Below are 24342 nucleotides of genomic sequence, written 5' to 3'. Positions count from 1 at the left end.
CATATGACTTTGGGGAGGCGTTAAGACGCCCTTCTCTGCGAAAGATTCTGGTTCCCTGACAGGAAAGGAGAGACAGTGTTGCTATAGTCTGAATCTGCAGCCGACTGTCTGGCTTGCAGTTCTTGTTAGGACGATGGAAGAAGAAAGAGAAAAAAAAAGCTGGACCTGGAGTACTTCGAAGATACAGGTCGCTTGTCCTCGCAGTACCCGAAACAACGCCAACCGGACTGACTTCAGGGAGATTTTCTATAGAGGAAAGGTGACTTGGACGTGATACAGATGGATCGGTGTCAGTTCAGCAGTCGTGAGGGACAGAGTGCGCTCCGCGTAAAACGGCGGCGTGAGCGTATTCGATGTGATGCAGGAAAGAGGAGTATAGGTATCCATCCATGAAGATATACGTGTATACGATGTGTACTACTACGTACATACACTTTATTGAGAGAACGAGTCATCGAGACCACTTCCCCACTCTTCTTGCTCCAGAAGCGTGACTGAGGCAGAAGGAGTTTTCTTTTTATCTGCTAATATCTTCGTTCTTAATGGCGAAAACAGTGATCCATAGCGACTAAAGAACGCGGATATCTTTGATCTTCCTTGATACACGGTTCGTTTGTTCTCTTACTCACCTTGTTGACAGAAAAGAGGCAAGCCTTCAACGTTACCCGTGAGAGCTTGCCTCTCTATGGCGTTCTCGCTCCCATAGCCACCTCGTAGTACCCGGTTTCACTTTCCTTCGACATCCAAGTTGTACGGTTGATTCTAACTGACATGGAAGGAGAGCCAGTACTCGTCAAGATAAAAAGGTAGTCCTCAACGTTTCCCTGGTTAGTAATATGCAGAAGAGTTCACCACTGGCAATTAACACAGGTTACCCCCGTCAGGTGCCTCGTACACGCGCGTCCTAGAAGTCTTCTTTTCTCTCATGCTAGTGCATGTGCAGGGAAGGAACCGCCTGTCGACTCCGGGCTGTACCCCCCCCCTCTCGACTTCTTTCAATCCATTCCTGGTCAAGGGCTGTGCTTCCTTACTCTTTTCCTTGAGAGAACAACTCCAGGTGTCTGTCTGTCTGTCTAGAAAAACAGAGACCACCAACCTATAAGAAGATTAGAGGAATGCACTAGGACGCCCACTTGTTGCTGATGATCGAGTATCGTCTCTTGGACTCTCTTCTCCGTGATTCGTTGCATCTGTCTGGACTGTGGTAGGAGTGGGGATCGGACACTGATAAGGAGTCAATAGGAAAGAAGATATGTACGCCAGCACCACCAAAGGAAACCTATACAAAAGTTTCTCAAGAAGTAATAGACGACTCTTCGTTGCTGAATATTATCAGCGGGTATACATATCTAGAGATAAGTATATAGATACATACAGACATGGTACTCCCGACACGGCTTCATACAGATGAGGAGACCAGGGACCACAGTAGAAAGCAGACATAGGAGAGGAGAAAACCTTCTGCCATCATCTGTCTTCCCGTGTCTCTATCTCATATAGCGAGCAATATCTCCATGATCTCCTTTCTTCCTACTCTATCCCTCCAGTAACAGGAAAACTAAGAAATCCAGAGTACAAAGATCTCCTCTCACATTCATCTTTTCCGCTCTCATCCTCGCAGCCTCACCTTCAACTCTCTCCTTCTTTCCTGTATCTATGTACGTATCTACATATCTTTGATCTCTCTCTCTATCTCTCCCGTACAAACCTTTTCGATACGAAGAATTGAGGCCTACATCAACACACTGCTGAGGATTCTTTGTCTCTCTTTATTTTTCTCTCCCCTCTCCAGCCTTGGTAGTCTGGCTCGGCTCGCGGACTCCTCTCATTCCGTCCTCTTCTTGTACATACACTGCAGCCATCGTTTACTCCCTCTTGCTCTTCCTTCACTATCTCAGTAGAGAGTAGGGAGGCATCTCCCACCCTCCTTTTCCACCTGGTTCGTCCTGGCTGTTTTGATTGTTGGTGTTTTCTTCGACGTCTCCTCCTTCATCTATAGAGCTCTCTGCTCTACCAAATGCCTCAGCATGATCTGCTTGACCTACATGATTCACGATCGGTGGTCTATTCTCTCGTCTTTGGACTTTTCCAGTGACATCGAATCTTCCTTTTCCCCCTCCTGTTTCTAGTCCTTCTACAGCTGGTTCTTTTGTTGATAAGTTTGCTGCCTCGCCCCCACCTCTGTCTCCTCCGTAGTGGACATATCGATACAAGAGAAAGAAGAAGATAAGCGTAAGAGCCATACCACCCCAGACTAACCGACGATCTGTTGTGTGTCTTCTCATTACTGCACCTATCACACTAGATGATAAACCTGCTGCGCTTGTCATATCAAGAACTTTCCTTTTCGCGGCTTTCAAAACAGTATTCTGTTGAACCATTTTATCTAACACACCTCTACCTTGGACAAGAATCGAATCGATCATATTGTGACTTTCTTTCAGTTTATCTCTTTCTCTTGCGTAACTCAGTTCTGCTTGTCGAGCTGCCTCAACAGCAGCACCTCGTCGTTTTTTATCACCTCCAAGGAGTTCATCTCTTTGTCGTCTCTCCTCAAGTTGTCTCCTGTGTGCAAAACCGAGCTGTACATACACTGCATTCTGTAACGCTTGGGTATCTTCACGCAACACGGCAATACGTCGACGCCAAACCGCCTCTTGCTGAGAAGACGTAAGACAAGAGGACTTCTCTTTCTCAAATGCTGAACAAAGACGTGAAACCTCTCTTTCTAAATGCTGAGTTAAAGCGACCAAACGCTGCTGCGTGGCAACTGCAGAAGAGGAAGAAGAAGCGCCGGATGACTCGAACGATGAGAGAAGTGCATCTATCTGCTTCTTAGTAGCCATACACGATGGGTATAGCGTTGTGAAAGAACAAGACGGAGAAGAGAAAGAAGAAGAGCCTTCCATTCTTGAGACTTACGAGAAACCTTCTGCTTCTAAGAAGCAAACTAGATACTCCTCTCTACAGTCTCTTTCTATACAAAAGACAGAAGGTGCGAGAAAGAAAAAGACATCTTCTTCACACACTTCTAGTCCCGGGAAGAAAGACGATAAAAGTTGCTTGCTGTCAAATGATCAGAAGTCCCGTTTGACGAGGGAATCAAAATCGACGTGAAGAATTTAGAGAGCAAGAAGGGGGAAAGAGAAGAAGCGGAAGCACGTGAGAAAATGACTGTCATCAGCAGTGGAATACGGAAGCTTGAGGAAGGAAGAAATGCGAACCTTGAATCAGAAAAAGAGAGCAGACAGCAATTCAACAGGGAGAAAGGAAGACAAATTCCAATGTCTAGAAGGGATGGACCGACCTTGACGGGAAGGTGGAGGCGGGACGCGGGTAAGTGCAGAAGGAAATGACAATGAGAGCACGATATCGGACTGCCGACACAAAGAGTTAGCCTCTGTCTTTCCCTTTGAAAGCCTTCTGTCGAGATCTCACTTCAACTGGTGTAGCTGTACGTCATGAAGATTGGTGGTTGATGCAGTACAGGAATCTATCTGTACGAAGACATGTGGGTGATAGGCTGCCGTGGAGACGCCTCCTGGCCGCAGGGCGACGCAAGGAAAGACGGGAAAGAACATTCGTGAAGAATTGATTGCTATGTCTCCCATCAGTGAAATGCACGCGCATGATGTCCCTACACCTCTACACCAGATACACCCGAGTCTGGCACCTCAACAAGGCAGTGCAACTGCTCGAACATGCTCAGCATACGAACACATAGGCAGATGGTTCTCCAGCAACATCCGGACTCGGTCGCATTTCCTCGTGTAAAACCAAGCAACACGACTACGGGGCCGGCCTGCATGACACAACTGGAAAAATATGGCATGAACACCTCGGAGACAGACAGCAGAGACCCGGAAAGAAGAAAAAAACGAATCCGATTGAAGCTGTCTAAGTTTTTCCTCCCTGTTTTTCTCCACCGAGGTGAGTATTGGAGCTCACGGACGAAGACGAAAGGAACGAAAGACACTGAAACGTACTGATAGACGATGGCGGGGAAGCAAGGAAATCGAACCGCAAGAGTCTACAGCAGTCAGCAAGACTGTCTACTGAAAGCCTCTCACGGCCAAATTGACGTGAGAAGCTTGGCGTTCACGAGGAAGGCAAACCGGGGTGTCAAGGCGGCAAGACAAAAGCGGATGAGGGATGACCGGCTTGTCGAGTACGCATGTGAACAAAGGAAAACTCCGAGTCTCCCAGGAGAAAAGACGACTGCATGAAAATCGGGACCCCTCCCCGCAGGAAGAGCGTCCTTGGGCTTCCAGAGGAACAATATGGCACTGTGGAAGAGGGAAAACACTCAAGGCTCTCTCAGAAACGGAATTGGAAAGAAAGCGATGAGAAAAGAAATCTTCATACGACCCTTGGGACAGCGCCGGTACTACTTCACGACAAAAGCGGGCGGTCAGCGCATGCCAAGTCTCGAGTCTCGTCTCCCACTCACTCATTTTCTTTTTGCGCTCTTTCTCTTTTCTCTCTTGTTAGTGGTTTTCGCTGCTCGAATAGCGTTTCCACCTTTCCGCTTTCTTTTTTTCCATGCGAGACCTGAACCGGTTCTCAGGGAAGTCCTGTCAAGGTCGGCGTTCGCTTCGTACACTCTGTAGCTAAACATAGTTTTGGAGTTTAAGTAACAGCGTTTCGACCCATGGTTCCGGGCCTTTCTCTGGAGAAGATCCTCTTATCTTTCCCGTCGATGCGCTCAGAGCGCACCGCAGGAGTCATGCGATAGGACTCTGAGGTTTCTCGCCTCCTGGTGCATATACACCGGGCGCTCGCTCATGTTCGAGTCGAATCAACCATCTGGAGAATTGTATCAGATTCGCTGACAGCGGTGTCTTTCCGGTAGGCAGTCAACGCGTGGAGACTAGGCCAAGTCGGGTGCGAGCGTGCCTGCCTGGGTTTCCTACGGTTCTAGAAAGACGAGACTTTCGTTGTCTTTTCTTCCTTCCTCGTTCCCGGGGTTTTACTGGTGTCTCGCAGGCAGTAATGAATGTCTCAAATCCTCTTGCTAAGCTTCTATTCTCAGACCCTCTGGGATCTGCCAACGAACCGTCGACATTCTTGCCACCAGTTTCTACTAGGAAGATTTTTCAAAGAGACCACACTGCTCTTAACCAAGTACAACCAAGCGCGTCTTCCTTAGGCGACTGCGAAAGACTTCCTTCCTCGGAGTCAATTCGCTGTAACTCCGCATTGAGAGAACTTGCACTGTATTGCCGTGATCGTCATCTCCTCCCTGGTCACTCACCTCAGACCGACCAGACTAAGCTAGATACATCTCTTGTGACTCCAGGAGGTGCAGAACAAGTAGGACAAAGGCAGACTGTTTTCGCCGACAAAAGCGAGTTCCAAGGTAGCTCTTCCGCTTCTTCTCTTGTTCATAAGAACGTCTCTCATTGCTATACCACCAAGGAAAACCGCACGACTACCCGTAAGGCTTATTCCTCTAAGACTCGTACCCTCGGCACTATAGACGAAGACTGGGTACCTCTTGACGTAGAAGGAATTTGCTCTTCATCAAGCATATCATCATCTTTATCTGGTTCCGCAAGAAACGGAGATGAGAGACAGAAAGATTTTTCTACCTCTCATAAAAGAGAGATGATTGCCTGGAACTGGGGAGATGAAGAAGAGCCATGTACTGTTACCTTGTCTGGTATGTATCAACAGCATGTGGAAGAGAAGGAACATCAAAGCAACGAAGAGAAACGAGATTTACTTTCGTCTTCAAGTAAAACAGACTTTACTCTCGGAGCTGGGCACAAGTTACAGCCTATATTGCAACCTGACCTGTCGCTTTCAGATCAGTCCGGTTCGTCTATCAAAAGAAGAAACAAAGGAGATACGGTCTGTGACGAAGAGAAGAAGGAAGAATGGGATATGGACAATGAAGAAGATGAGGAAGATGAGGAGACGCTGAGAAAGAAACTCGAGCAAGAAGTCCTAGCAGCAGGCGGAGATTTCTATGATACATCTGCTGATGAAGAAGATGAGAAGTGGGTGTGTAAACACCTCAGAGTTGGAGATAAAAAGTCAGATGCTATTCTATCCTGTCCGGGGTGCTTCACTCCTGTCTGCTATCAATGTCAAAGGTAAGGAAGTCTTTTCATCGAGCTGTCACAAGCTAAGGATTTCATTCCGCTCTCTCTCATGTCTTTTCTTCTTTAGCCATCTATTTCTTGTAGGCCATACTTTCGTGGAGATTCTTAGATAGCAGAGCTATGAGAGCGGCACTCTCTTAAAGTCTCGTCTCACAGGTCCTTGTTGATTTCACATCACGAAACAGCGTCTTCTATCAAGACGAAAGCTTCTTTCTTAGTCGAGACAGATTTCATCGAATATACCTGTGCTCCTAGATAGACAGGTGGAGGTTCTTTGTTTACAGAACTCTTCCTGCATTTACATACAGGATGTGTGATGACGCGGCCTTCTAGGTGTTTTTCTCTTACAAATGAGCAATTAGCATCCTAGATGTGTCTTTTCATTTGTTCGTGGTTGGCGTTTTCTTGAAGAGAACATAAGCTGTATGAGTCTTCATCATGTATGGACAGAAGAATCAGTTTGTTTCTTCAAAGCGTAGAGAGTTAAAGACAAGGAACGATTCACACACGAAGTGTTCTACTTGTTCTTGTTCCCATGTCTCCTCTTCTCGTGTTTGTCTCTCAGACACGAGAAGAATTTCTTTCAGTATCGAGCCGCAGCAGCCTACAACATTCAAGTCGATCTTCAGCAGCCTATTCCTCCTCGTCCAGCCACGCAGGAATCTTCTGCAGGGTGGAAGTCTCGAAGACAGCGAAGAGGAGAACTGATCACTAAGAGAGTTAAAAAAACGACGGGGAATGATTCCCAAGAAGATTTAGGAAGTAGTTCCCCAGGTGTACATTCACTAAAATATCAAGGAGACTCGAATGAGAAAGACAACACGACTGCCACTTCTCTACTCTCGTCAAGTTCATCTCAGAACGCAAGCGAAGCCGATCAAATAGAGGGTAAGATACGCAATCAAGACTTCTCAAGCAAAACCGACAAAGGTAGCCCCATGAAGAATACCGATACAGCGAAAGAGGGCAATGAGAGTAGAAGCCTTGATGGTAAGAAAGAGATCGACGCCATTATGGCAAAGAGCGATGAAACAGCAGGAGCAGGAGCAGAAGCGTCACATTTGCATTTGGACTGTGGAGGCACTTCAGGAGATCCTACCTCCACAACGGAAGACACGGGGAGAAAGCATGAAGATCTCAGAGTGTTAGTTCATGTTGAGCGTCTCATGGGATCAAGAAAGAACTCGTCACCCGTTGTTGGAGAGGACGTCAAGGGGAGACGCAATACTGATGTTTTTAAAACACAAGACAAAAGATCAGCAGTCAGGAGAAATCCACGTGAAAAGGAAGAAAATGATCAGAAAGATGAAGAAGACGAAGAAGAATCGGATAGTGAGGATGGCATTGATGGTGGACAACTTGCTGCTGTTGAAGGCTTAGAGGGGGTTGTCACATATCGTATCAAATGTGCGAACTGTAATACGGTTCTAGGTCTACAAGACGAAAAAGACATCTTCCATTTTTTTCATGTTTTACCAGGGGAAGCCTAAGATAGACAAAGAAAGAAAGATAGACAGGTGTAGTCTCTCTGAATCATTCCTTTTCTTTCTTCTTGTCGTTGAGCCTGTTTGTGTATCTTACAAAGTGGCGTTGTCTCTCTTTCAAAGAACGAAACAAAGAGTGTTTGTCTTTGTTGATCTTGGGAATGGTTTCGAGCGATTGATTCTGTTATGACTCCGGCGAAAGGATCTGATGGTAAGTTCTCGTCGTTGATGTGTTTGGTTAGACCTGGTGTCAGTAGCAGGAGAGAAGCTATCTCCTGGTTCTTTCTCTCACTTTCTTAAGAACCAAGAATGCGGCGTACTTTCTGTTCGTTCGTTTGTTTTCGTTTCGGCTTCTCTCTCATCTTGTTTAGGATCTTCAGTCATCGGGCCCTACAGCAGTACCCGCCGTTGTGATCTGCGGGAAGACGTGGAATAGGCCGGCTTAGACCCGTGTGAGAGAGAGTTGCTTTCTTTTCCTATCTGGTGGTAAGGAGAGAAACTCGTTTTTCAGTCTCGCTGTGTCGGGTCACCTGATTCTTATCCCTGAGAAATGTCTGTAGCTCGAGAGAGTAAATTTAGCTAGCGCCAATACCTCTGAATACCCCTTCTTTTCAGACGTTACTAGGTAGAAGCAACGTGGGGCATACGTACAGTCAAACTCCAGGACAAGTCAGGAGGAACCCCTAATGAAGTTTCAGCTCTTTTTCTTTTCACTCATTATCACAGACTAAGGGTCTTCAGATCTAGTAGATTGGCAGCGCACGCCATCACTCCTTTCCCCCACGCATCTGACAGCGGAACTCAGCACTACAATTGAATGATGACGGAGGTAAGAATTGCCTGTTGCGTGGTGTGCCTCCTCTTTATTCGTACTTCTGAGGAGACCATGCAAGTGTCAGGAAGGTAAGCTACCCACGGTGCTGAACTGCGACCGCGAGATCATCCCCCTTCAGGCGATTGCTCCGTTTTAAACTCTTGCTGGGTGCTCCTATCACAAGCACCAAGCGAGAGGAAAATGAGAGACCTCTTCAGCCGTGAAGACCTTTCAGTCTGTTAGGAACCCGGAAGAGTCGGAGGAGTCTACGTGTGAATTGTTAGTCAAGCGGGGGTTAGCGTCCGATTCTCCAGACTTCTCTGGTATCTTGAACTAACATTGCTAAGCTCACCTTCAATGGAGTCATATCGTTCTTATCAAGATCAAAGATGCTTCTCCACCTCCCCGTTTTGAAAACTTCTAGTCCAAGTCCGCGGGAAGCGAAGTGTGTTTGAAGGTTGTACAAAACGTTTTAGTTTCCATGCCCAAGGCAGAGCGCAGCTCCTGGGTGTCCAGTCCAGTCAGTGCTATTGAACGTCATGGAAACATCTTCCGACGTAGGTGGGGGTTCACAAGCCATGGCCTATCCGTTCCCTATTCAAAGAAGGAACCATTTCACATAAGCGTCTCTGTAACAGATCTTCCTTCTCTCTTACTCGAAAGAAACGCCAGAAGAGGCGTCTGCATCTTTCTACCCGCTTTTTGTCGGTCGTGAAGAGAATGCTTCCCTAGACGGGACGGGTACCTGGAAAGAACCAGCTGCCCATCGACGTCATCCCTTCCGCTGGTGTACCACAGAGGTGGGAGCACCTTCGAGCGACGAAAGATAAGAGTGAACGAGCACCAGACATAGACTGCTATCGAGCAGAGTCAGCTGAACGAATCGAATAGAAAAGAAGCTTGTGTTTGTTTCGAAAGCGATGAGAGAGTACTAAAGAGAAAAACGCAAAATCTCTTACATATGCTGAGATTGTCTGAAAGAATCTGTGAAGGACTGCCATGCTGCGGTCATGCATGCACTGGCTCTCTTCGCTAACAGTTTTCTCTCATGTGAGGACCACCAACATGTTCCTTCTTATCCCTTTTGAAGTTATTCTCTTGTGCTTCATCTTCCTTCTCCCATCCGCCTGTACGCGAAGGATTTGCTGACAATACTATCAAACCAACTTCGTTTTCGAGCCTCATTGCCGCGATGGAAGAAGATAGAGGAGAAAAGATGAGAACAAGGAAGACGCTTCAAATTACTATGTCTAGATGTACGCCCGTATCAAGTTTGATACAAGGATAGATAGATAGATAGATCCCACATAAGAAGGAGCAGTGTTGAATGTCTGCTCTTACAGGTTCTTGTCTCGTCTTTTGCCACCTTGTCTCTTTCGTCCTATCACTGACAAAGAACAAAAAGACTGTCTGTTGTGTATCTACACTGCCCTCTTGCCTGGTGGCCCCGTCCCACATCATACTGCCAACCGCTGCCCTCTCCTCGAGGTCTAGTGTCATATTTCTTATTCCTCGTGACCTTCGGTCTAAATCATTTCCCAGTCTCTCTATCTCCACACGAACAAGCGAAGAACTTCCTCGTTTATGCATGAAAAATCTGGTCTCTATATGAGCAAACAGCACTCATCACTGTCACTCTCACTGGAGTCTTGTCTTTCACCGAGTGAAATCGCATGACTGAAAAGCAGAGAAGACAACTTGAATAGAAACTCAAAATGTACGAGAGAGACTCAGATACATGTTTGAAGAAGAGACAGGAAGAACAAGCCATGACAATGATACCCTTTTGACCAGAAGTTCTCCTTTGTCTGGGTCTGCTTTCTAAAGAAGTTTTCGTTCCCATTCTCGACGCCTAGAAAAGAATGAAAAGTGAGAAGAGAAAGACTAAAAACGAAGAAGCGGGAGAGAAGAGCAAGAAGTATTCATCTATCCATGTTGAATGGTCATGATGACTTTCTCTTCACGCCTACTCCTTTTTCTTCTTATCTCTCTTCTCTACTGTTCGCTTTCTTGAACTCTTTTCATACTTCAAAGATCTCATCCTTCTTTGACACTCTCTCATCATAGTTGTATGCGTTACAGAAGGTAGAAAACCATCTGATTCTTTCCCCACAAAGAAGAGATCTAGAATCCACTGACACAAAGTAACAAGAGGTTGAAGGAAGAAGATGAAAATCCACACAACGATAGACATTAATCCATTCCGTTCTCGTTCTTCCTCCTGTTTCCATACAAGTGCACGTGACGGACTCCTACCAACGAGAGATGGACTTAACATGACAGACTTGCTTTGTCTCTTCAGCGTCAGCTCTTTCTTTTTCATCTCGCGATGAGAGTGACGCTTCTTCTTCTCTTCACCATGACGCGAAACTTTGTTGTAGACACATACCCAGTGAGAGGGATACTTCTTAACTGTATTCTTTGCAAGAGAAGATCGATTTGCTCGCTTTTGTCGCTGAGGTGCTTCATTACTAGCTTCCGCCACTTCTTTAAGAGAGCCTTGACACTCTTCCTCGGAAGAAGGAACTCGAGGATCTTCCCCAGTCGTGGGAAGATATAAGTACGGCGGCGGAATAGTGAAAAAAGAACAACTGGTTTCTAAAGCAGAAGAGGAAGAGAAAGAAGAAGGTGAGAAGATATCTTCTTGTGTTCGAGCTGCAAAAACAGATGCTGAATTCAGTTCGTTTCTTTGAGAAGCTTCGCATTTAATCTCTGCTTCATCTTTGTTGCTTGCTTGATTTCCTGATGACACACGATTTGGATGATCTTCGCTTATAAATGAAGGCGACATGCTCTGGTTTGTCTCTTCTCTGGTAGGTTTAGAGAGATATATACCTCTGCTCCCTTCACAAGAGAAAGAAGAATCTTCCTTGAGAGATTCACCAGATGACTGATAGAAATCACTCCTGTATTCTTGATTCTCCTCAGAAGGAGGAGGAGGAAGATGATGAAGAATGTCTAGTGGATATCCAAGAGAAGTCGCTGACGAAGTAGGAAGAAAAGAAGAAAGATGACGAGAGGGAAATGAAGAAGAAAAAGTCGTCTTCTTCTTGGTTTCCATCCATGGGTAAGGATAGTTGTATACTGGAGAGAAAGGAGGAAGACGAATATTGAGATGCTTAGCTTGCCGCAAGATTTCCTTCAAGTGTACGGACAGCTCTGAGTCCTCGTCAAGAAAAGAGGAGTGATAAGTTTCATGAAGAAGATCATCAAGAGGAAGAGCATCAAAATGAATGTTTTGAATGATTGAGTGTAACTTCACGGAGATTGAATCCCCTAAGCGATCTCTCACTTGTTCTAGTAATCCTCGATCTGGAATGAGATCTTTGTCTTTTCCTTTCTTCTCTCGGAAACGAAGAAAAGAGAAAAGCCGACGACTTCTTCTTCCTTCTTCTTCTCTCATCTCACGTTCAAGTTCTTCCTCTTGTCTCGATAATCTCCCCCACTGGTCTTCCATCAGTTTCCTTGCTACAAGCTCACCATAACCTCTCAAAGCATCTTCTTCTGTAACATCTGGCATCACATCATCATCATCGTCTCTATTCTTTTCTTCTTCTCCGCCTCCTCTCGTCGTCTCTCCTTCTTCTGCTTTTTCTCTTCCTTTCCTGTCAGCCATCAAAGTCTCCCGTTGCTTCCCCTCAAAGTCTCTTGTTTCAAACGCCTCGTCATCTCTTCTTTCTTTTACAGCGGCTCTCATCCTATCAGCTTCTTTTTCTACACTACGCTGTTGATCTCTCAAACACTTCCTCCGACATCGCATGTCTTCTTTCCACTGATCTTCCCCCCTCTCCTCTTCTTCCTCTTTCTTGAGCTCGCATCTCTCTTCGGCCTTTCGTCGCCTCTTTTGCTCCTTACAGACATCATTCCATCTCTCTCTTCTTGCACTAATTTTTTCCTCCTTCTCTTCGGTACGTTCTTCACTTCGATCAAACCGCGATACCAGCGACTCTTCATCTGTTGCCGACATTTCGTCGATCTTCTTCAGACTATTCTCCTTGGCTTCTGCTCTACCTCCGGTCGATGAGTGCGTTTCCCTTTCTCCTCCCCGCTTTCTGCTGTCTCTTCTTTGCATTCGATGTAATGAAGAATCTCTCCTTCTCGTTTGTCTTTGTCGTAAAGACGTAAGGAAGTTCTCAAGCTCCTCTGGCAGGAACTCTCCTTCATTGATAGATGCCTCAAGAAGATCTTCAAAAGCCTGGAAGATCTGCATGCGGTGAAAAGAGATGACAACCGCAGCAAAATGAAGAGAGAAAAGCGGATGTGAGGTCAGCGCACAATCGAGATATCGACACAAAGAAGAAAAAGATGAAAAAGAATGAGCGAAGAAAGTTATCAGCCATGATGTACAAGGCTGGAACTCTAAACCTGAAGATCGGAAAGGAGACGAGACGTGTGGCAGAGAGGAAGAAGAACACGAAGGAGATGGCTCCTCAGGAAAAGATGATGAAACGGGAGAGAACGCTGACGGAGTTGAAAAACGAAGAGAAGTTGAAGTCTCCGTCGAGAACCTCCTGTTTTCTCTTTTATGGATCTCTTTCTTTCCTTTTTTCTTTCCTTTGCTTCTTGGCTTTATGATCTCTTCTCTGGCGCTTCTATTATCCTTCTCCCCCTCATGACCACTACTACTACTCGTATCACTATGTCTTGGCATCTCCCGTGTTTCTATCCTCCTCCTTGCACTTCTTTCACCATCTTTCTTCTTCTTCACATCAAGTGAGGAAGAACTCCGAGAAGAAACACGATCACCAAGCTGTCGTCTTCGTCGACGAGGTTGAGCCACTTGAGAAGATTTCGCAGAAAGGAAGAAGGATGAAAAAGAAGACGACGAAGAACTGTCAGTGGAAAGAGCCTGAGCAGAAGAGCCTTCATTCATCAGGACATCTTCATGCTTTTCTTCCTCAAAATGGTGACAAAAGTAATCTCTCTCTCCCTCTGAGGTTGTTTGCATTTCTTCTTTTTCCTCATTCTCTTCATTGTCCTGTGTGTTGTTTTCTTCATCTTCAGAGCTGAAAGAATCCGTTGATGAAGTCACTGTACCTACACTATCATCATCATCTTCTTCTTCTTGTGAGGATTCGCTTTCTTCTTCCTTCTGAGATCTGCCAGTGATCTGTGCCGTTCTATTTTGACTAGATTTCTCGTCTATTGCTGCTATGGAAGCACATGAGAAAACAGTATGAAGCGACGGATCGTATCGGCAAAGAAAGAGGGACAAGAGAGATAGAGCGGGAAGTAGAGAAGCTTCAAGAGATGCCGCAAAGAAGTCACAAAGATGAAAGAGATATAAGCGCTCCGTTAAAGAAAACGCCAGAGAGGAAAGATACGCAACGAGACTCGGATAGGAAGATATCAACGAAGAAAACGAACAAAGAGAAGATGAAGGTGATGAAGAGGAAAAAAGAAAATCAGTGAGATGATGCGAAGGCCATATAGAATCAAGTACGGAAGACGATGAAGAAGACATGTTTAGATTGCCGACTGAAGAACTTCTTCCTTTCCTCACTTGAAAAGCAAGAAGAAGAAATCTTCCTGCATGCATAAGAAGAAGAAGAATCGCACCTGCTATATCATGCATGCCTTGAGTATAAAAAAGCCTGCTATAATGCCGTGCGACAACAGAAGAAAGAATCTTCTCTAAAGTATCACGTAAACATATCACATCTTCATCACCACCCTCTCCATTCTCCATCTCTTCCTCACACACCTTCTCATTCTTATTTCTGCCTTCTTCTTCTTCTCCCTCTACAGTCCGTTCATCTTTGACTTCTTCTCCTTCCACCGTTCTCTTTTCACTTATATCCTGAACCGCTTCAATCTTTTTCCTTCGTCTGCCCCGGTAGTCCCCCTCTCCACTTCTCTCTCTCACCTGCTCCTCTCTCGTCTCTTCGTCCGCCACGCCAGTCTTTCCCTCTATCTCTTCCTCTTGATCTTCAAATTGAGTAGTAATCTTTTCAACTGACGCTCCAACAGGAGAAAACTGTCTCGTCTCCTCTTCTTCTTTCGACCAATAAGAAGATTCCTTTATGTCTCTTGATAAGGGTCCAGCTGAAGTGAAGTCATTAAGCCGTGAATCAACAGCAGAAGTTGAGTTTTCAGCTTCTCCTATCTTCATGGAATCTTCACACTGTCTTTCCATCTCCTCGACAACTGGTTTCGCTATCATGAGGCTACTCCCTACTTCACTTCCTTCACCTTTGTTGGTTGCGTGTATCATCTCTTCTGCAGAAGATTCTTTTTCTATCTGTCTTGCATCGTGTACAGTCACTTCGCCTCTTTCAAGTCTTCGAAAAACGCGATTCTGAGGGAATCCCTGTGTCTCTTCTTCGGGTAGACGCCATTGCCGCATAGAGCGTACGACATCCTTGCGAATCTGAGCTCTCTCTGCCTCAGGAAGAAAATGATAACCCTCTGCTTCCCAGGCTCTTTTCTCGGCTAGAAGCTTCTCTGTAGACGAGGGTCTTTTCAAATAGAAGGAAAAAAGAGAAGAAAAGCCCGAGGAAGAAAACACAGGAGACGAATGACGAGAAGGATAGGAAACATGCGGAGATGATGAGCTTGAAGACAAAAAAGAAGAAGCCATCTTCGCTTTCTCCATGAGAGGGCTTTCATTCCTCACTTCACTCCTGATACCTGCTCTTTGTAAACTGTCTATGAGAAACGTCAGTTCTTCATCGCCGTTCCTTTCACGTCCCTTCTCTCCTTCTCTTTCTTCATTCCCTTTATAAGCAAATGACGTATTACTATTATTACTAGCCCAGTTCTCTCCACCTCCCTCACCACCGTCTTTCAACTTCTCCTGCCGTCTTGTCCCACTCTCAGTCTCTACTCCAGTGGGGCAAGGACAACTTAAGGGGGGAATAAGAGTAGATAATACACCGGCTCCTCCACGTGTACAGAGAGAAGACAGTTGTGAAGTTTCCTCGAAGCTAGTTACGAAAAACACAATCAACTCTGCTCCTTTATACTCCGTCATTCCTCTCCTTAGCATGTCATAAATCTCTTTCTTTCTCCCCTTAGTCGAAGCAATAGCACCACGCCGCTGGGCGCCGTCTACGTGTTCATTCTTATTCTCTGAGAAAAAGACTTCAGAGGAAATCTTTCTTTCCATCTCTTTCCTTTCGGGAAGAGAAGGCTGAGATCCAGGAAGACAGCATGAAGAGAGATAAGAAGAAACCGGAGAAGAACGTTCAAGGCAACGTGTTAACCCAGTCCATGCGCACATATACAGGTGTGATTGTATAGCTTCCTTCGCCACCTTATCCTTATTGTGATCATCTTCGTCCAACTCTCCTCCCGTACAAACTTCCCGAATAGGGGCCCCAGTCTTCTTCGGCTTCTTTCTAAAGCTCTCTTGGCCTCTTCCTTCCTTTCCTGTCTCTCTTCTCTTCACCCTTGCCTCTAGTACGCTGTCGCTACTTCCAGCGACAGCCGTGTTCGCCACGCGTCGATGACTAGTGATGTTGTCTCGTTGTTTCTCTTCCTTCACCTCTGTCACCTGACAATCGCCTCTATTGCTTCCGCATCCTGTAAAGCGACGCCTCACCCTCTCGCCCTTTTTCCTCTTCTTCGGCTTCAGTTCTCTTAGGAGAAGCTGCCGTGCGCGGAGAAAAGCAAGCAATCCCCAAGACGTAAGACATGGCGATGAGCAACCTAGAAGAATAGGAAAGAGAACCGCACGGAAAGAACTACATAGGAATCCACCTTCTGTAAAGGCTAGTTGTTGTGATAAACGAAATATACCTTTCGTTTTGGAATCTTCTTCCCCCAACAGAGTCCGAGTTACCTCAACCGCTGCAATGTATGAACAGCGTTTCAAGACTTGATCTTCTTCTCCTTCTCCTGGTTCATCTTTACCTTCTTCTTGCTCAAATCGCAGCTGTTCTTCCTTTAATTCCTTTTGCCTTTCAGCATCTCCTTTGCCTCCTATTAGACGGCCGTTGTGTCTCTCCATCCCGGCCCCAGTCCTACCTCTCTAACGTCACGCGTCTAAAGTGGTTCCGAGGAGATCACCGTCCACCTACTTCTTCCTGTCTTTCTTTCTTTCTTTCTCCCTTTCTCACTTCCTGCATTTCATATGTACGTGGTGAAGTCTCTTTCGTGTAGGTTTCGTTTCTTCTGAGCCACGAGAGGAAAGAATCGCTTCTTTCCTGAGAGACAAGCGTGTGGACGTGAGACGTGCAAAGAAAACGGAAGAAGGAAACAACAATGAGAAAGGACGACGTACGTACGAAGAACACGGTGACCAGGCAACAAAGAAGAAGAAAGGCTGGAAGAGGAGAGCGTCGAATGAATGAGATAGAAACGACAAGAATACACCAACGAAGGAAAGAATATGAAGACAGAGAATATGCGTTTCTTCAAAAGGCTTAGCACCTTCTGTACTCACTAAAGAAATACGAAATGCTGATCTTCGCATTTCATTTGAGACCCATAGTGGAGTGACAATGAAGACGAAGACTATGAATACATCACGAGAAACCGGGTCTGGTCTATCACCTTCTCTCGGCACAGTATGAGCTTCTTCTTCTGTCAAAACACCAGGATAGGTCTTCGCTAAGCCAGGTGACTTTTTGCTATTTCTATAGAAAGCTTTCCAGTGTCTCCACGGACGAAACAATCCAGACAGCATTCTCTCTAGCAGACTTCCTTTGTCAGGGATGAGAGAACTGATAGATAGACGGAAGCCGAGGTCGACATCAACTTCCGTTCTTTGCACTGAAGAATGAAACCAGAATCATTTGGAGAACAAAAGATACAAAGACGAAGAAAGACCAGATCTGGAGCAGTGATTTGAGCCATTCCACGCCCGGATACAAATACAAAAGGACTCGCACACGAAACAAAGGAAAACACCGAGGTGGCTTCAAATTCTCACAGATAGAGCATATGCAAAATAGACAGAATAGAAGGGTCGGATGATGATGTGGTTCAGTTCAATGAGAGAGAGAAATCAGACACACAGACAAAGATGTAGGGCTTGAAAGTGTTTTAGACCGTTGCTTCTTCTTCCTCTTCTTCAGTCTTGTCTACGCTTGGATTGAGACAAGTCGGACAGCAAGCCAGGAGAAGAAGAAAAGCAACGAGGATACTAGACCTAGACCGCAAACAGGGAAGAAAGGAAGAGACGCAATGAGAAACAGAACAACACGTATGCCTGGTATGAAGAAGTAGAGAGAAAGAAGGGGTACTGCAGTGGTAATGGCGAATAGAAGCGGAAACCCCGGGAGAAAAAAACAGAGCGAAGAGTCGAGAGCCTTAGACGGAGAGGGGAAAGAGAAAGGATTAGAAAGAGAAATATGACGGGGAGGAGTGAAGATTTTTGCAAGGAGAAAGAGATCGAAAAAGAAGAGAGATGCAAGTGAAGATGGCTTCTTATGATGTAGACAGACAGGCATACAGTCGGGTAGACTCAGACAGTCACAACAACAACCAGGTGTACGTACACCTGCCAACGCTGACGAACACTGGCTCGTGTGAGATGATACATTATTTGCATGATCAGACGAAGAAGAAAGTTTCCTTTTCACTTGTAAAGGCTCCTGAGAACTTGATGACTGAACCCGCTGAATCCCGTCCGTACACACATGACGATGAAGTTTACTGAGGGCTCCACTCGAAGGTCGACTAGTGAGAGACAACAGACCCTCTGGAGGAGATGCTCCTGACACAAAAGAAGAACCAGAACATAAATCAAGAGGAGGAGAAGACGATCCTACTACTGGATGATGGAGGGTAGACGAAGAGAACGTTGATCGCGGAAGTCGAAGAGAAGATTTCAGACTGTGTGTTTCACTGAAATAGGGCTGATATGAAGAATCCAAAGGAGAACGACGTACAGACGAAGGAGAAGACTGGATTGAGAAGCAAGCGCCAGGAGCACGTTCCGATAAAGATAGATGTGTGTGTAACATTTGTTCTCCTTTTTTTTGGAAAAGGCCAGGAAGAGACGTTCCAGGGGATACCGAAGGGGGGGCCGTTACAGAAGAGACCTCGGATAAAGGAGGAGAGGAAGAGACAGGGCTTCCCCCTCTCGTAGAAGTAGAGGCCACCGAGCCAACAGAGGGGAAAGACTCAATGTTTGGAAGTGACATTGAAACGACAAAAAAGAAGGGATATAAAGGAATAGATAGAAAGAAAGAAACACAAGAGCAGCCGTCGAGTCTAGGCTTCCAAAGTTACCAACCCTCCCTGTCGCAACAAACTTACGGGGCAAACTTCCACTACAAAGACGTAGCGACTACACAGAAGAGAAACGTCTATCTTGGCGACAAGAAATACACTGTTTGATATCTGGCACACGTCTGTAGGGGACGTGAAAAGAAAAAAGAAACCCTCCCGGTCTCTTTCAAAAAATGCCCTGAGTTGGAAAACTGAAAGGACGGACTTCAGTAGCAGTCACGTGCAAATGAGTGACCTCACTAGAAAACTAGAAACGACTGGCTTCTCGTAGCGAGACAGAAAGCTTTTTGTGTAAACCCTACACAGAGCTGATAAGGCAAGTGTGATATGCCGGACATAACAGCACAGCTCTGACTAAAGCTGGCGGTGTGCTAGTAAAGATATCACGTGCGACTTATCTGTGGGCCTTGAAAACTCATAGCCTTGAGAAAGAACACACGAAGAAAAGAGAAGAAAGGGAAGACGCGCCCATGGGAGAGGCTTCCGCGCTGCTGCCTCTGAGTTCAGAGAAACAGTTTGGCGAAAAGGCCCTTTGACGACAAAACAGAACGCCGGCCCTTTGACGACAAAACAGAGAGCCCGCCTTCGCGGAAGACAGAGAAAGGGTCGTGGGAACCAGAATGATTTCTTCCTGTTGCAACGAAGGTGGTGATCTGAGACTTTTCCTGGAGAAGCCAACCAGATGCCAAACACTTGCAGACCTACAGGGAGACACGAAAGCGACCAAAAACTACTCGAGAACAAGCGTTACTCCAGCTGATGAAAACGAGTTTCAAAATTGGATGTTACAGAAAGGAGAACAGTGTACACGGCTTTCAGGCTGTTGTTTGAGAAGGGCCCGTTCGTGAGGCCCGGTAGTCTGTGTAAAGAACAGGAGCCTTCCCTACTCGCTGATGAAAAAACGAACTCCTCGCTCCTTTCCCGTGACGGCTATTCGCCAGCCACAGAAAGGCGACGAACACAATGCACAGACAGAGACCACTAGCTCGAATAGAACAAACGTGATAAGAGAACACGACTTCCGTCTAGCAGAAGCACCGAGGCCCTCCTCGTCTCTCCGACAGCGTGTCTAGCTGTCGCAAGTCGTTTAGGAGACGCACGATCCGCTCAAGTCTGCGCAAGTTATTGCTGTTTGGCAGCGGTGCATGACTATTTTGTATTGAATGACAGCAATTTTGGTGAGCCGGCTACGTCATGGGAGATAGGCGTACGAATTTCCTTTGGCCTGAAGGCTGGGCACACTTTTCTTCGTCACCAGAATTCGCGAGCACTGCTCTGCTCCATGTCAGTAAGCTGAGAATAAAAAACGCGCAGCATGCGGAAGCTAGTGTCCCGGTGTTGGTGGGTCGTTTTGTAGGTAGATCACTCCCAGGACACTTCCCGGAGGGGGCCGGTCACTCGATGAGCTGCCACCAGCGTTGTCAAACTACAGGTTCCTTACAATGTGCCGAGTAGGCCAAGTAGTGGTTCTGTCGGAGAGACAACTATATGCTATGGCAGGACCAGGAGCCGATCGAGGGAGTTTCTGTGTGGACGCAGAGAGGACAGGGGGAAGTTTTTTGCAGAGTGTGTTTTTCTCCACTACACATCCTTTTCGAAGGGCATGACGTGTGGCGAAACCCGTCCGCAGTAGAACCTTCCAACTCTCGTCGCGTACAGCGTACAAGTAGGGACGTTGTGCTGCAGACGGGTTCGCCACACGTGGAGAGCTTTCGAAAGCAACGCCGCCATACATCGCTCCCTGAAACACTTCGGTGGTGACAGAAGCGAAGGTGCTTCTCTGATACTGCCTGAAGTAAGAATTTCTGACGGAGTACGTGTCGGTGTCAGTCAGTGCACCTCGGCGACAGCCAACACCCCAGTTTTTTCTAGAGGATACGGCTTTCATGAAAGAGGCACGATGCGCTGGTTTCGCGAGAGTGGCAGCTGCCTGGTCAGAAAGTTCAAGTACTTCACAAGTCCAAAACAAACTGCACGGATTTTGGCCGGTATTAAACATTGTCTTGGCACTTATCTGTTTTCTCCGGCCGCCAGTGCACCATTGCCGTGCCCTCATCAAGCCTCGTTCTTCGCGGCTTCGTTATCTCCGTCGGCAGAACTGTTGTCGGCGCCGAGAAACCTTCGTCTTTTCATACGAGCAACACAGGCTGAACGGAACCGCAGTTACGCCATCCAGACGGGTCGTCATGCTGTGAGAATAGACAGTCCGAAGACACTCACCTGAAACTGTTTCGCCAGCTTCAGCCCATGGGCAGAAATGAGAAGGGTCCGCTGGGCAGTAGTTTGGTTGCAGGGTTGCCAGATGGGGCTCGAAGACTCGAATGTTACGGAGTCTATTACCCTCTTGCATGTACCCGTCCCCTCAGGCCCTGATGGTAGCGACTCTTTGGACGGTGCTGGCGCGGGGCTGTACGGGAAGGCGTGTTTCTTCATTTATGCGGACGGGAAAGTTAATAGCTAGTAGTCGTCAGTTCACTGAAAGAAATAAGCCCGTATCGTGTCTCCGGTGCGCTTCCTGTGTGACGTATTGCAACACGAACATCTAGCCGTAATCTGAGCCTGTGATGCCGTGTCTTTGTTGAGTGGTTTTGTTCTTTAGCCCGCATCGTAGTAGGATGATTGGTGCGCCTTCACATCTCGTCTTCCTGTCACCGGCACGAACTTTCACCCTTCTGGTCCATCAGCACCACGGTTGTAAACAAGAGCCCACATCGGTCGGGACCAGGACTGTGCTATTTGCGCTGGTGTGCCAGTTTACAAGGTCAACGTCTTCGCAAAACAGTCGGAAAGAAACAAGACAAACTGAGTGGAGAAGTGCCTTACTTCGACTGTTAACCCGAACACAGCAAGCGACAGAGCAAAAGAAGCATCACCCAGGACAGCCAACACCGACATGCCTTCGAACAAAAGACTAGAGGGCACAGAACTCGTGAGACTATTCTCTAGCCGAAGATACAGTACAGCCTTTCTTCAATTTTCTTTTCAGATCACCGGCGCTGTTTTTCGGAGTACCGATCCACAGGAGGTAGGCTTGAACAGTTTTCCCACTGTGAATCCTCCTCGCCTTCGTCAGGCAACCGGACACTTTCCCCTTCTTTGATTTGACACGGCCTGACAAGTTTCCCATCGTCCTCCGCGGGCACTTCACCGTAAAAATCTTTTGGAATGGTTCTTCTTCTCTCATTCAAAGGTGTGTCTGGGAAACAAACCACAGGGACAACGGAACTGCATGGCGTAGCTGTTGTGGGCGGTTCCTCCGTCAGCTGTCTTGCAGAGCCCTGTTTGAACGAGAACTACCTAGAGGAGTGAGTGTTAAAACATTATCCAACACTCTTTACGCACAATGGTGAGCGCGATTATCCTACCGCCTCGCTGAGAAATACTGAACGCTTTTACAGAAAGAGTCACCGAAAAGAGGGTGTGTTCTATCCTCCTCTTCGGGAGTAGTGGCTGAGCAGCACCTTCGCTTCTTCGAGAATCTCCCTGCTACTTATCTACACACGATTTAAGAGACAGGTTCTTGCCGGCGGATCGACACTGCTTGCTATGCGAATTTGCCGTCCCTCATGTAGACACAGTTACAGCAAAATTCTGCCTCGCACGCTCCCCAGCAGTTCTGCCTGAGAAGTGAGGCAACATCCCGGTTACCCTCCGGCCTCTTCAGCATCGGTTTCTTCTTTTGCGTGCATTGTCAAGGGGATGTCTAGGACGTTTTGTTGGAGGCCAGTCGGCGTGAGACAGCAACGCGGCTGACGCTCATACATCTGACCATTGTTATATATAGAAACAACCGTTTCCCTGCGTTCTTGCAGGCTAACACTCAGTACTCTTTTCCCTATGTTAGTACCTACACACAAATGACAGCTCGATCTCTATTAACAACCGGTTACCGTTCTTCGACAAAGAGTACACTCCCCCCACACACACAAAACTTTGACGCCTTGGAGGTCTGTATGCCTCTAGTGGAGCTATGTCGTATACTCAGCGGGGCAACGAATCGCGGCACTTTGGCTTTATCCCCTAGGAAAGGCACACCACTTTGTTTTCACGTGTAAAAAAAACCGAAGACCCACCTTCCGGACTGAGACCGTCGGAAACAAGAGACGGAGGAAGTTCCTCTTCGTCGAGTCTCTGAAGGCGCTCTCTAACCTAATGAAGGGAGACGTGAAAGGAAAAAAGCAACATGGCATGGAATGGTAGAAAGACAGGATTTCCTGATTCTCTCAGACCCCAACGAGAGAAGAGTCAAAGACCATCGACACCCCGCCGCACGCTCGAAATCTAACGATGTGTTCAGAAACGTGTAACATCTCTCCGTGACCGCTGAAACGAGCCTAAGCATTCAAGGAGGCTCAAAACTACAACCAGCGACCTTGGGGAGCTGCCTACTGAATCTTTCAAGGGAGAGGATGGTCACGTTGGATATACCCGAGACGTTTGCCCTAGAAAAGATCTCAGCAACGTTCTCCGTTCACGGCACCGACTTCTTTCCCTGTACTGTTACCAAATCCTATCATGCACTAAAAGAAGAACTGGAACAGTGGAGCTCGTAGAGTGTGTTTTCCTCTGCAGAGTCCCTGGACAGAAAACAGAGTTTGCTGCCAACCCAAGATCGGTTCGCAACCGTAGCCACGAAAAAAAACGAGTGAAGAGGAATCACTCGGACTTCTCCTCACACACCTCCATCGATTCACGAAGGTCGTCGAAAGCGTCGAAATCATCCTGTTCAGTCTCCAATGGCTCCGTGTCCTGAACCATACACAAGAATAATCCAAGACACGACAAGGACAACGCACGCCCTCCGCCTCTGTGTACAATATGGTAGCTCACCACACAGCAAATGCAATGTTACGAGGGTGACGACGGACAGACCTCGGAGACAGGGACAGACACGAGAAAGTCCTGTCGACCGCAAAGACCCGATCCACGTGCAGCTGACTGAACAACAAAAACTCCACGTTCCTATGTGTTTGGAATGTCAGAATCCAAAAGCAGACAACCAGCCAACTATACGCCTAAGAAGGCACTGCACTGCTAACCACCCGGGCCGACAAGAGGCTTAACACACACACAGCAGACTTTCTCGGATACAGTTTCCATTGAGAAGCGTAGATTTTTGATAGCATAAAAAAGAGAGAAGACGTATATATGAAGTAGCGATCACTTCCCTTCTCTGAAAATGCTGAAGTTTCTTACCACATAAGTTTCCCCGTACTTCTCCCAAGGCATAGACGGTTCATGCAAGGAAAACCTGGCGAGACGGAAGCCTTTGAATGGATCGACTCGTGGGACTTTCTGTAAGAATTACACAAACGACGCAATCAGGTGCACGTGCAGTATTGACGCGGACTCTCTACACCGGAGAAAAAGCTGCAGTAGTTAACAAAGCCAAGACATTCCTTCTCAGCAACTCTCTTTGTTGAAGTAGAAATGCATCTCCCTCCAGAGCTGAAGCTAGACACCTCTTTACTCCCGGTGTTGCCACCACCCTCAAGGCCCTTGATCTGCTGTGACTCTTTGGGATGCTGTTCATGTAGGAGAACAGTTTCGACTCGAAATCTTACACGGGTAGAGGGAGAAAGCTGCTGGGATTCCACCCGAAATCCTGCAATCAGTGGGATGCTGACGTGACAACGACGGTTCTGATTAGCAGCTAACGCACCTCTTGAGAGCAGGTCTTGAAGAGACGTGAAGCGCAAATAGAGTCGTTTGATGAGTTCTTACGGGGAGGTGACAATGGAGAGAGAGAGAGAGAGAG

General features: G+C 46.9%; 4 protein-coding genes across 4 annotated transcripts in view; 1 reads left to right on the top strand and 3 right to left on the bottom strand.

Moving 5' to 3' along the window:
* Positions 1 to 810: 810 nt before the first annotated feature.
* Positions 811 to 4334, bottom strand: CSUI_003952 (golgi snare). The gene has a single exon (XM_068064147.1). The coding sequence runs from the start codon at positions 2907 to 2909 to the stop codon at positions 1890 to 1892; it is 1020 nt and encodes a 339-aa protein (XP_067923878.1). The 5' UTR covers positions 2910 to 4334; the 3' UTR covers positions 811 to 1889.
* On the top strand, positions 4326 to 9894 carry CSUI_003951 (e2f-associated phosphoprotein). Its single transcript, XM_068064146.1, has 5 exons — positions 4326 to 6098; positions 6673 to 7802; positions 7963 to 8077; positions 8318 to 8420; positions 9545 to 9894. The coding sequence occupies exons 1-2, from the start codon at positions 4993 to 4995 to the stop codon at positions 7595 to 7597; spliced, it is 2031 nt and encodes a 676-aa protein (XP_067923877.1). The 5' UTR covers positions 4326 to 4992; the 3' UTR covers positions 7598 to 7802; positions 7963 to 8077; positions 8318 to 8420; positions 9545 to 9894.
* CSUI_003950 (uncharacterized protein) lies at positions 9708 to 19707 on the bottom strand. Its single transcript, XM_068064145.1, has one exon. The coding sequence runs from the start codon at positions 16354 to 16356 to the stop codon at positions 10372 to 10374; it is 5985 nt and encodes a 1994-aa protein (XP_067923876.1). The 5' UTR covers positions 16357 to 19707; the 3' UTR covers positions 9708 to 10371.
* A 1864-nt stretch (positions 19708 to 21571) lies between these two features.
* CSUI_003949 (50s ribosomal protein l4) overlaps positions 21572 to 24342 on the bottom strand; it is a gene marked incomplete at its 3' end in the record, with an annotated part of 10153 nt that continues 7382 nt past the window's right edge. Inside the window, exons 8-11 of the mRNA XM_068064144.1 lie at positions 23781 to 23879; positions 23265 to 23333; positions 22658 to 22733; positions 21572 to 21780 (exon numbers count right to left, since the gene is read on the bottom strand). Coding sequence (XP_067923875.1) covers positions 21572 to 21780; positions 22658 to 22733; positions 23265 to 23333; positions 23781 to 23879 — 453 coding nt within the window. The remainder of the gene's footprint in view (positions 21781 to 22657; positions 22734 to 23264; positions 23334 to 23780; positions 23880 to 24342) is intronic.

This window comes from Cystoisospora suis (genome assembly GCF_002600585.1).
Source record: "Cystoisospora suis strain Wien I chromosome Unknown contig_1782, whole genome shotgun sequence".
NCBI lineage: Eukaryota > Apicomplexa > Conoidasida > Eucoccidiorida > Sarcocystidae > Cystoisospora > Cystoisospora suis.
The sequence above is the reverse complement of the archived record's forward strand: the minus strand, read 5'-3'. Positions and strand labels throughout refer to the sequence as shown.

Excerpts from the sequence above, each read along its gene's own strand:
- CSUI_003950 (XM_068064145.1), bottom strand. The coding sequence starts at position 16,356 with ATGGAGAGACACAACGGCCGTCTAATAGGAGGCAAAGGAGATGCTGAA.
- CSUI_003952 (XM_068064147.1), bottom strand. The coding sequence starts at position 2,909 with ATGGAAGGCTCTTCTTCTTTCTCTTCTCCGTCTTGTTCTTTCACAACG.
- CSUI_003951 (XM_068064146.1), top strand. The coding sequence starts at position 4,993 with ATGAATGTCTCAAATCCTCTTGCTAAGCTTCTATTCTCAGACCCTCTG. Across the intron at positions 6,099-6,672 it reads GTCTGCTATCAATGTCAAAG|ACACGAGAAGAATTTCTTTC; the intron begins GTAAGGAAGTCT and ends TTTGTCTCTCAG.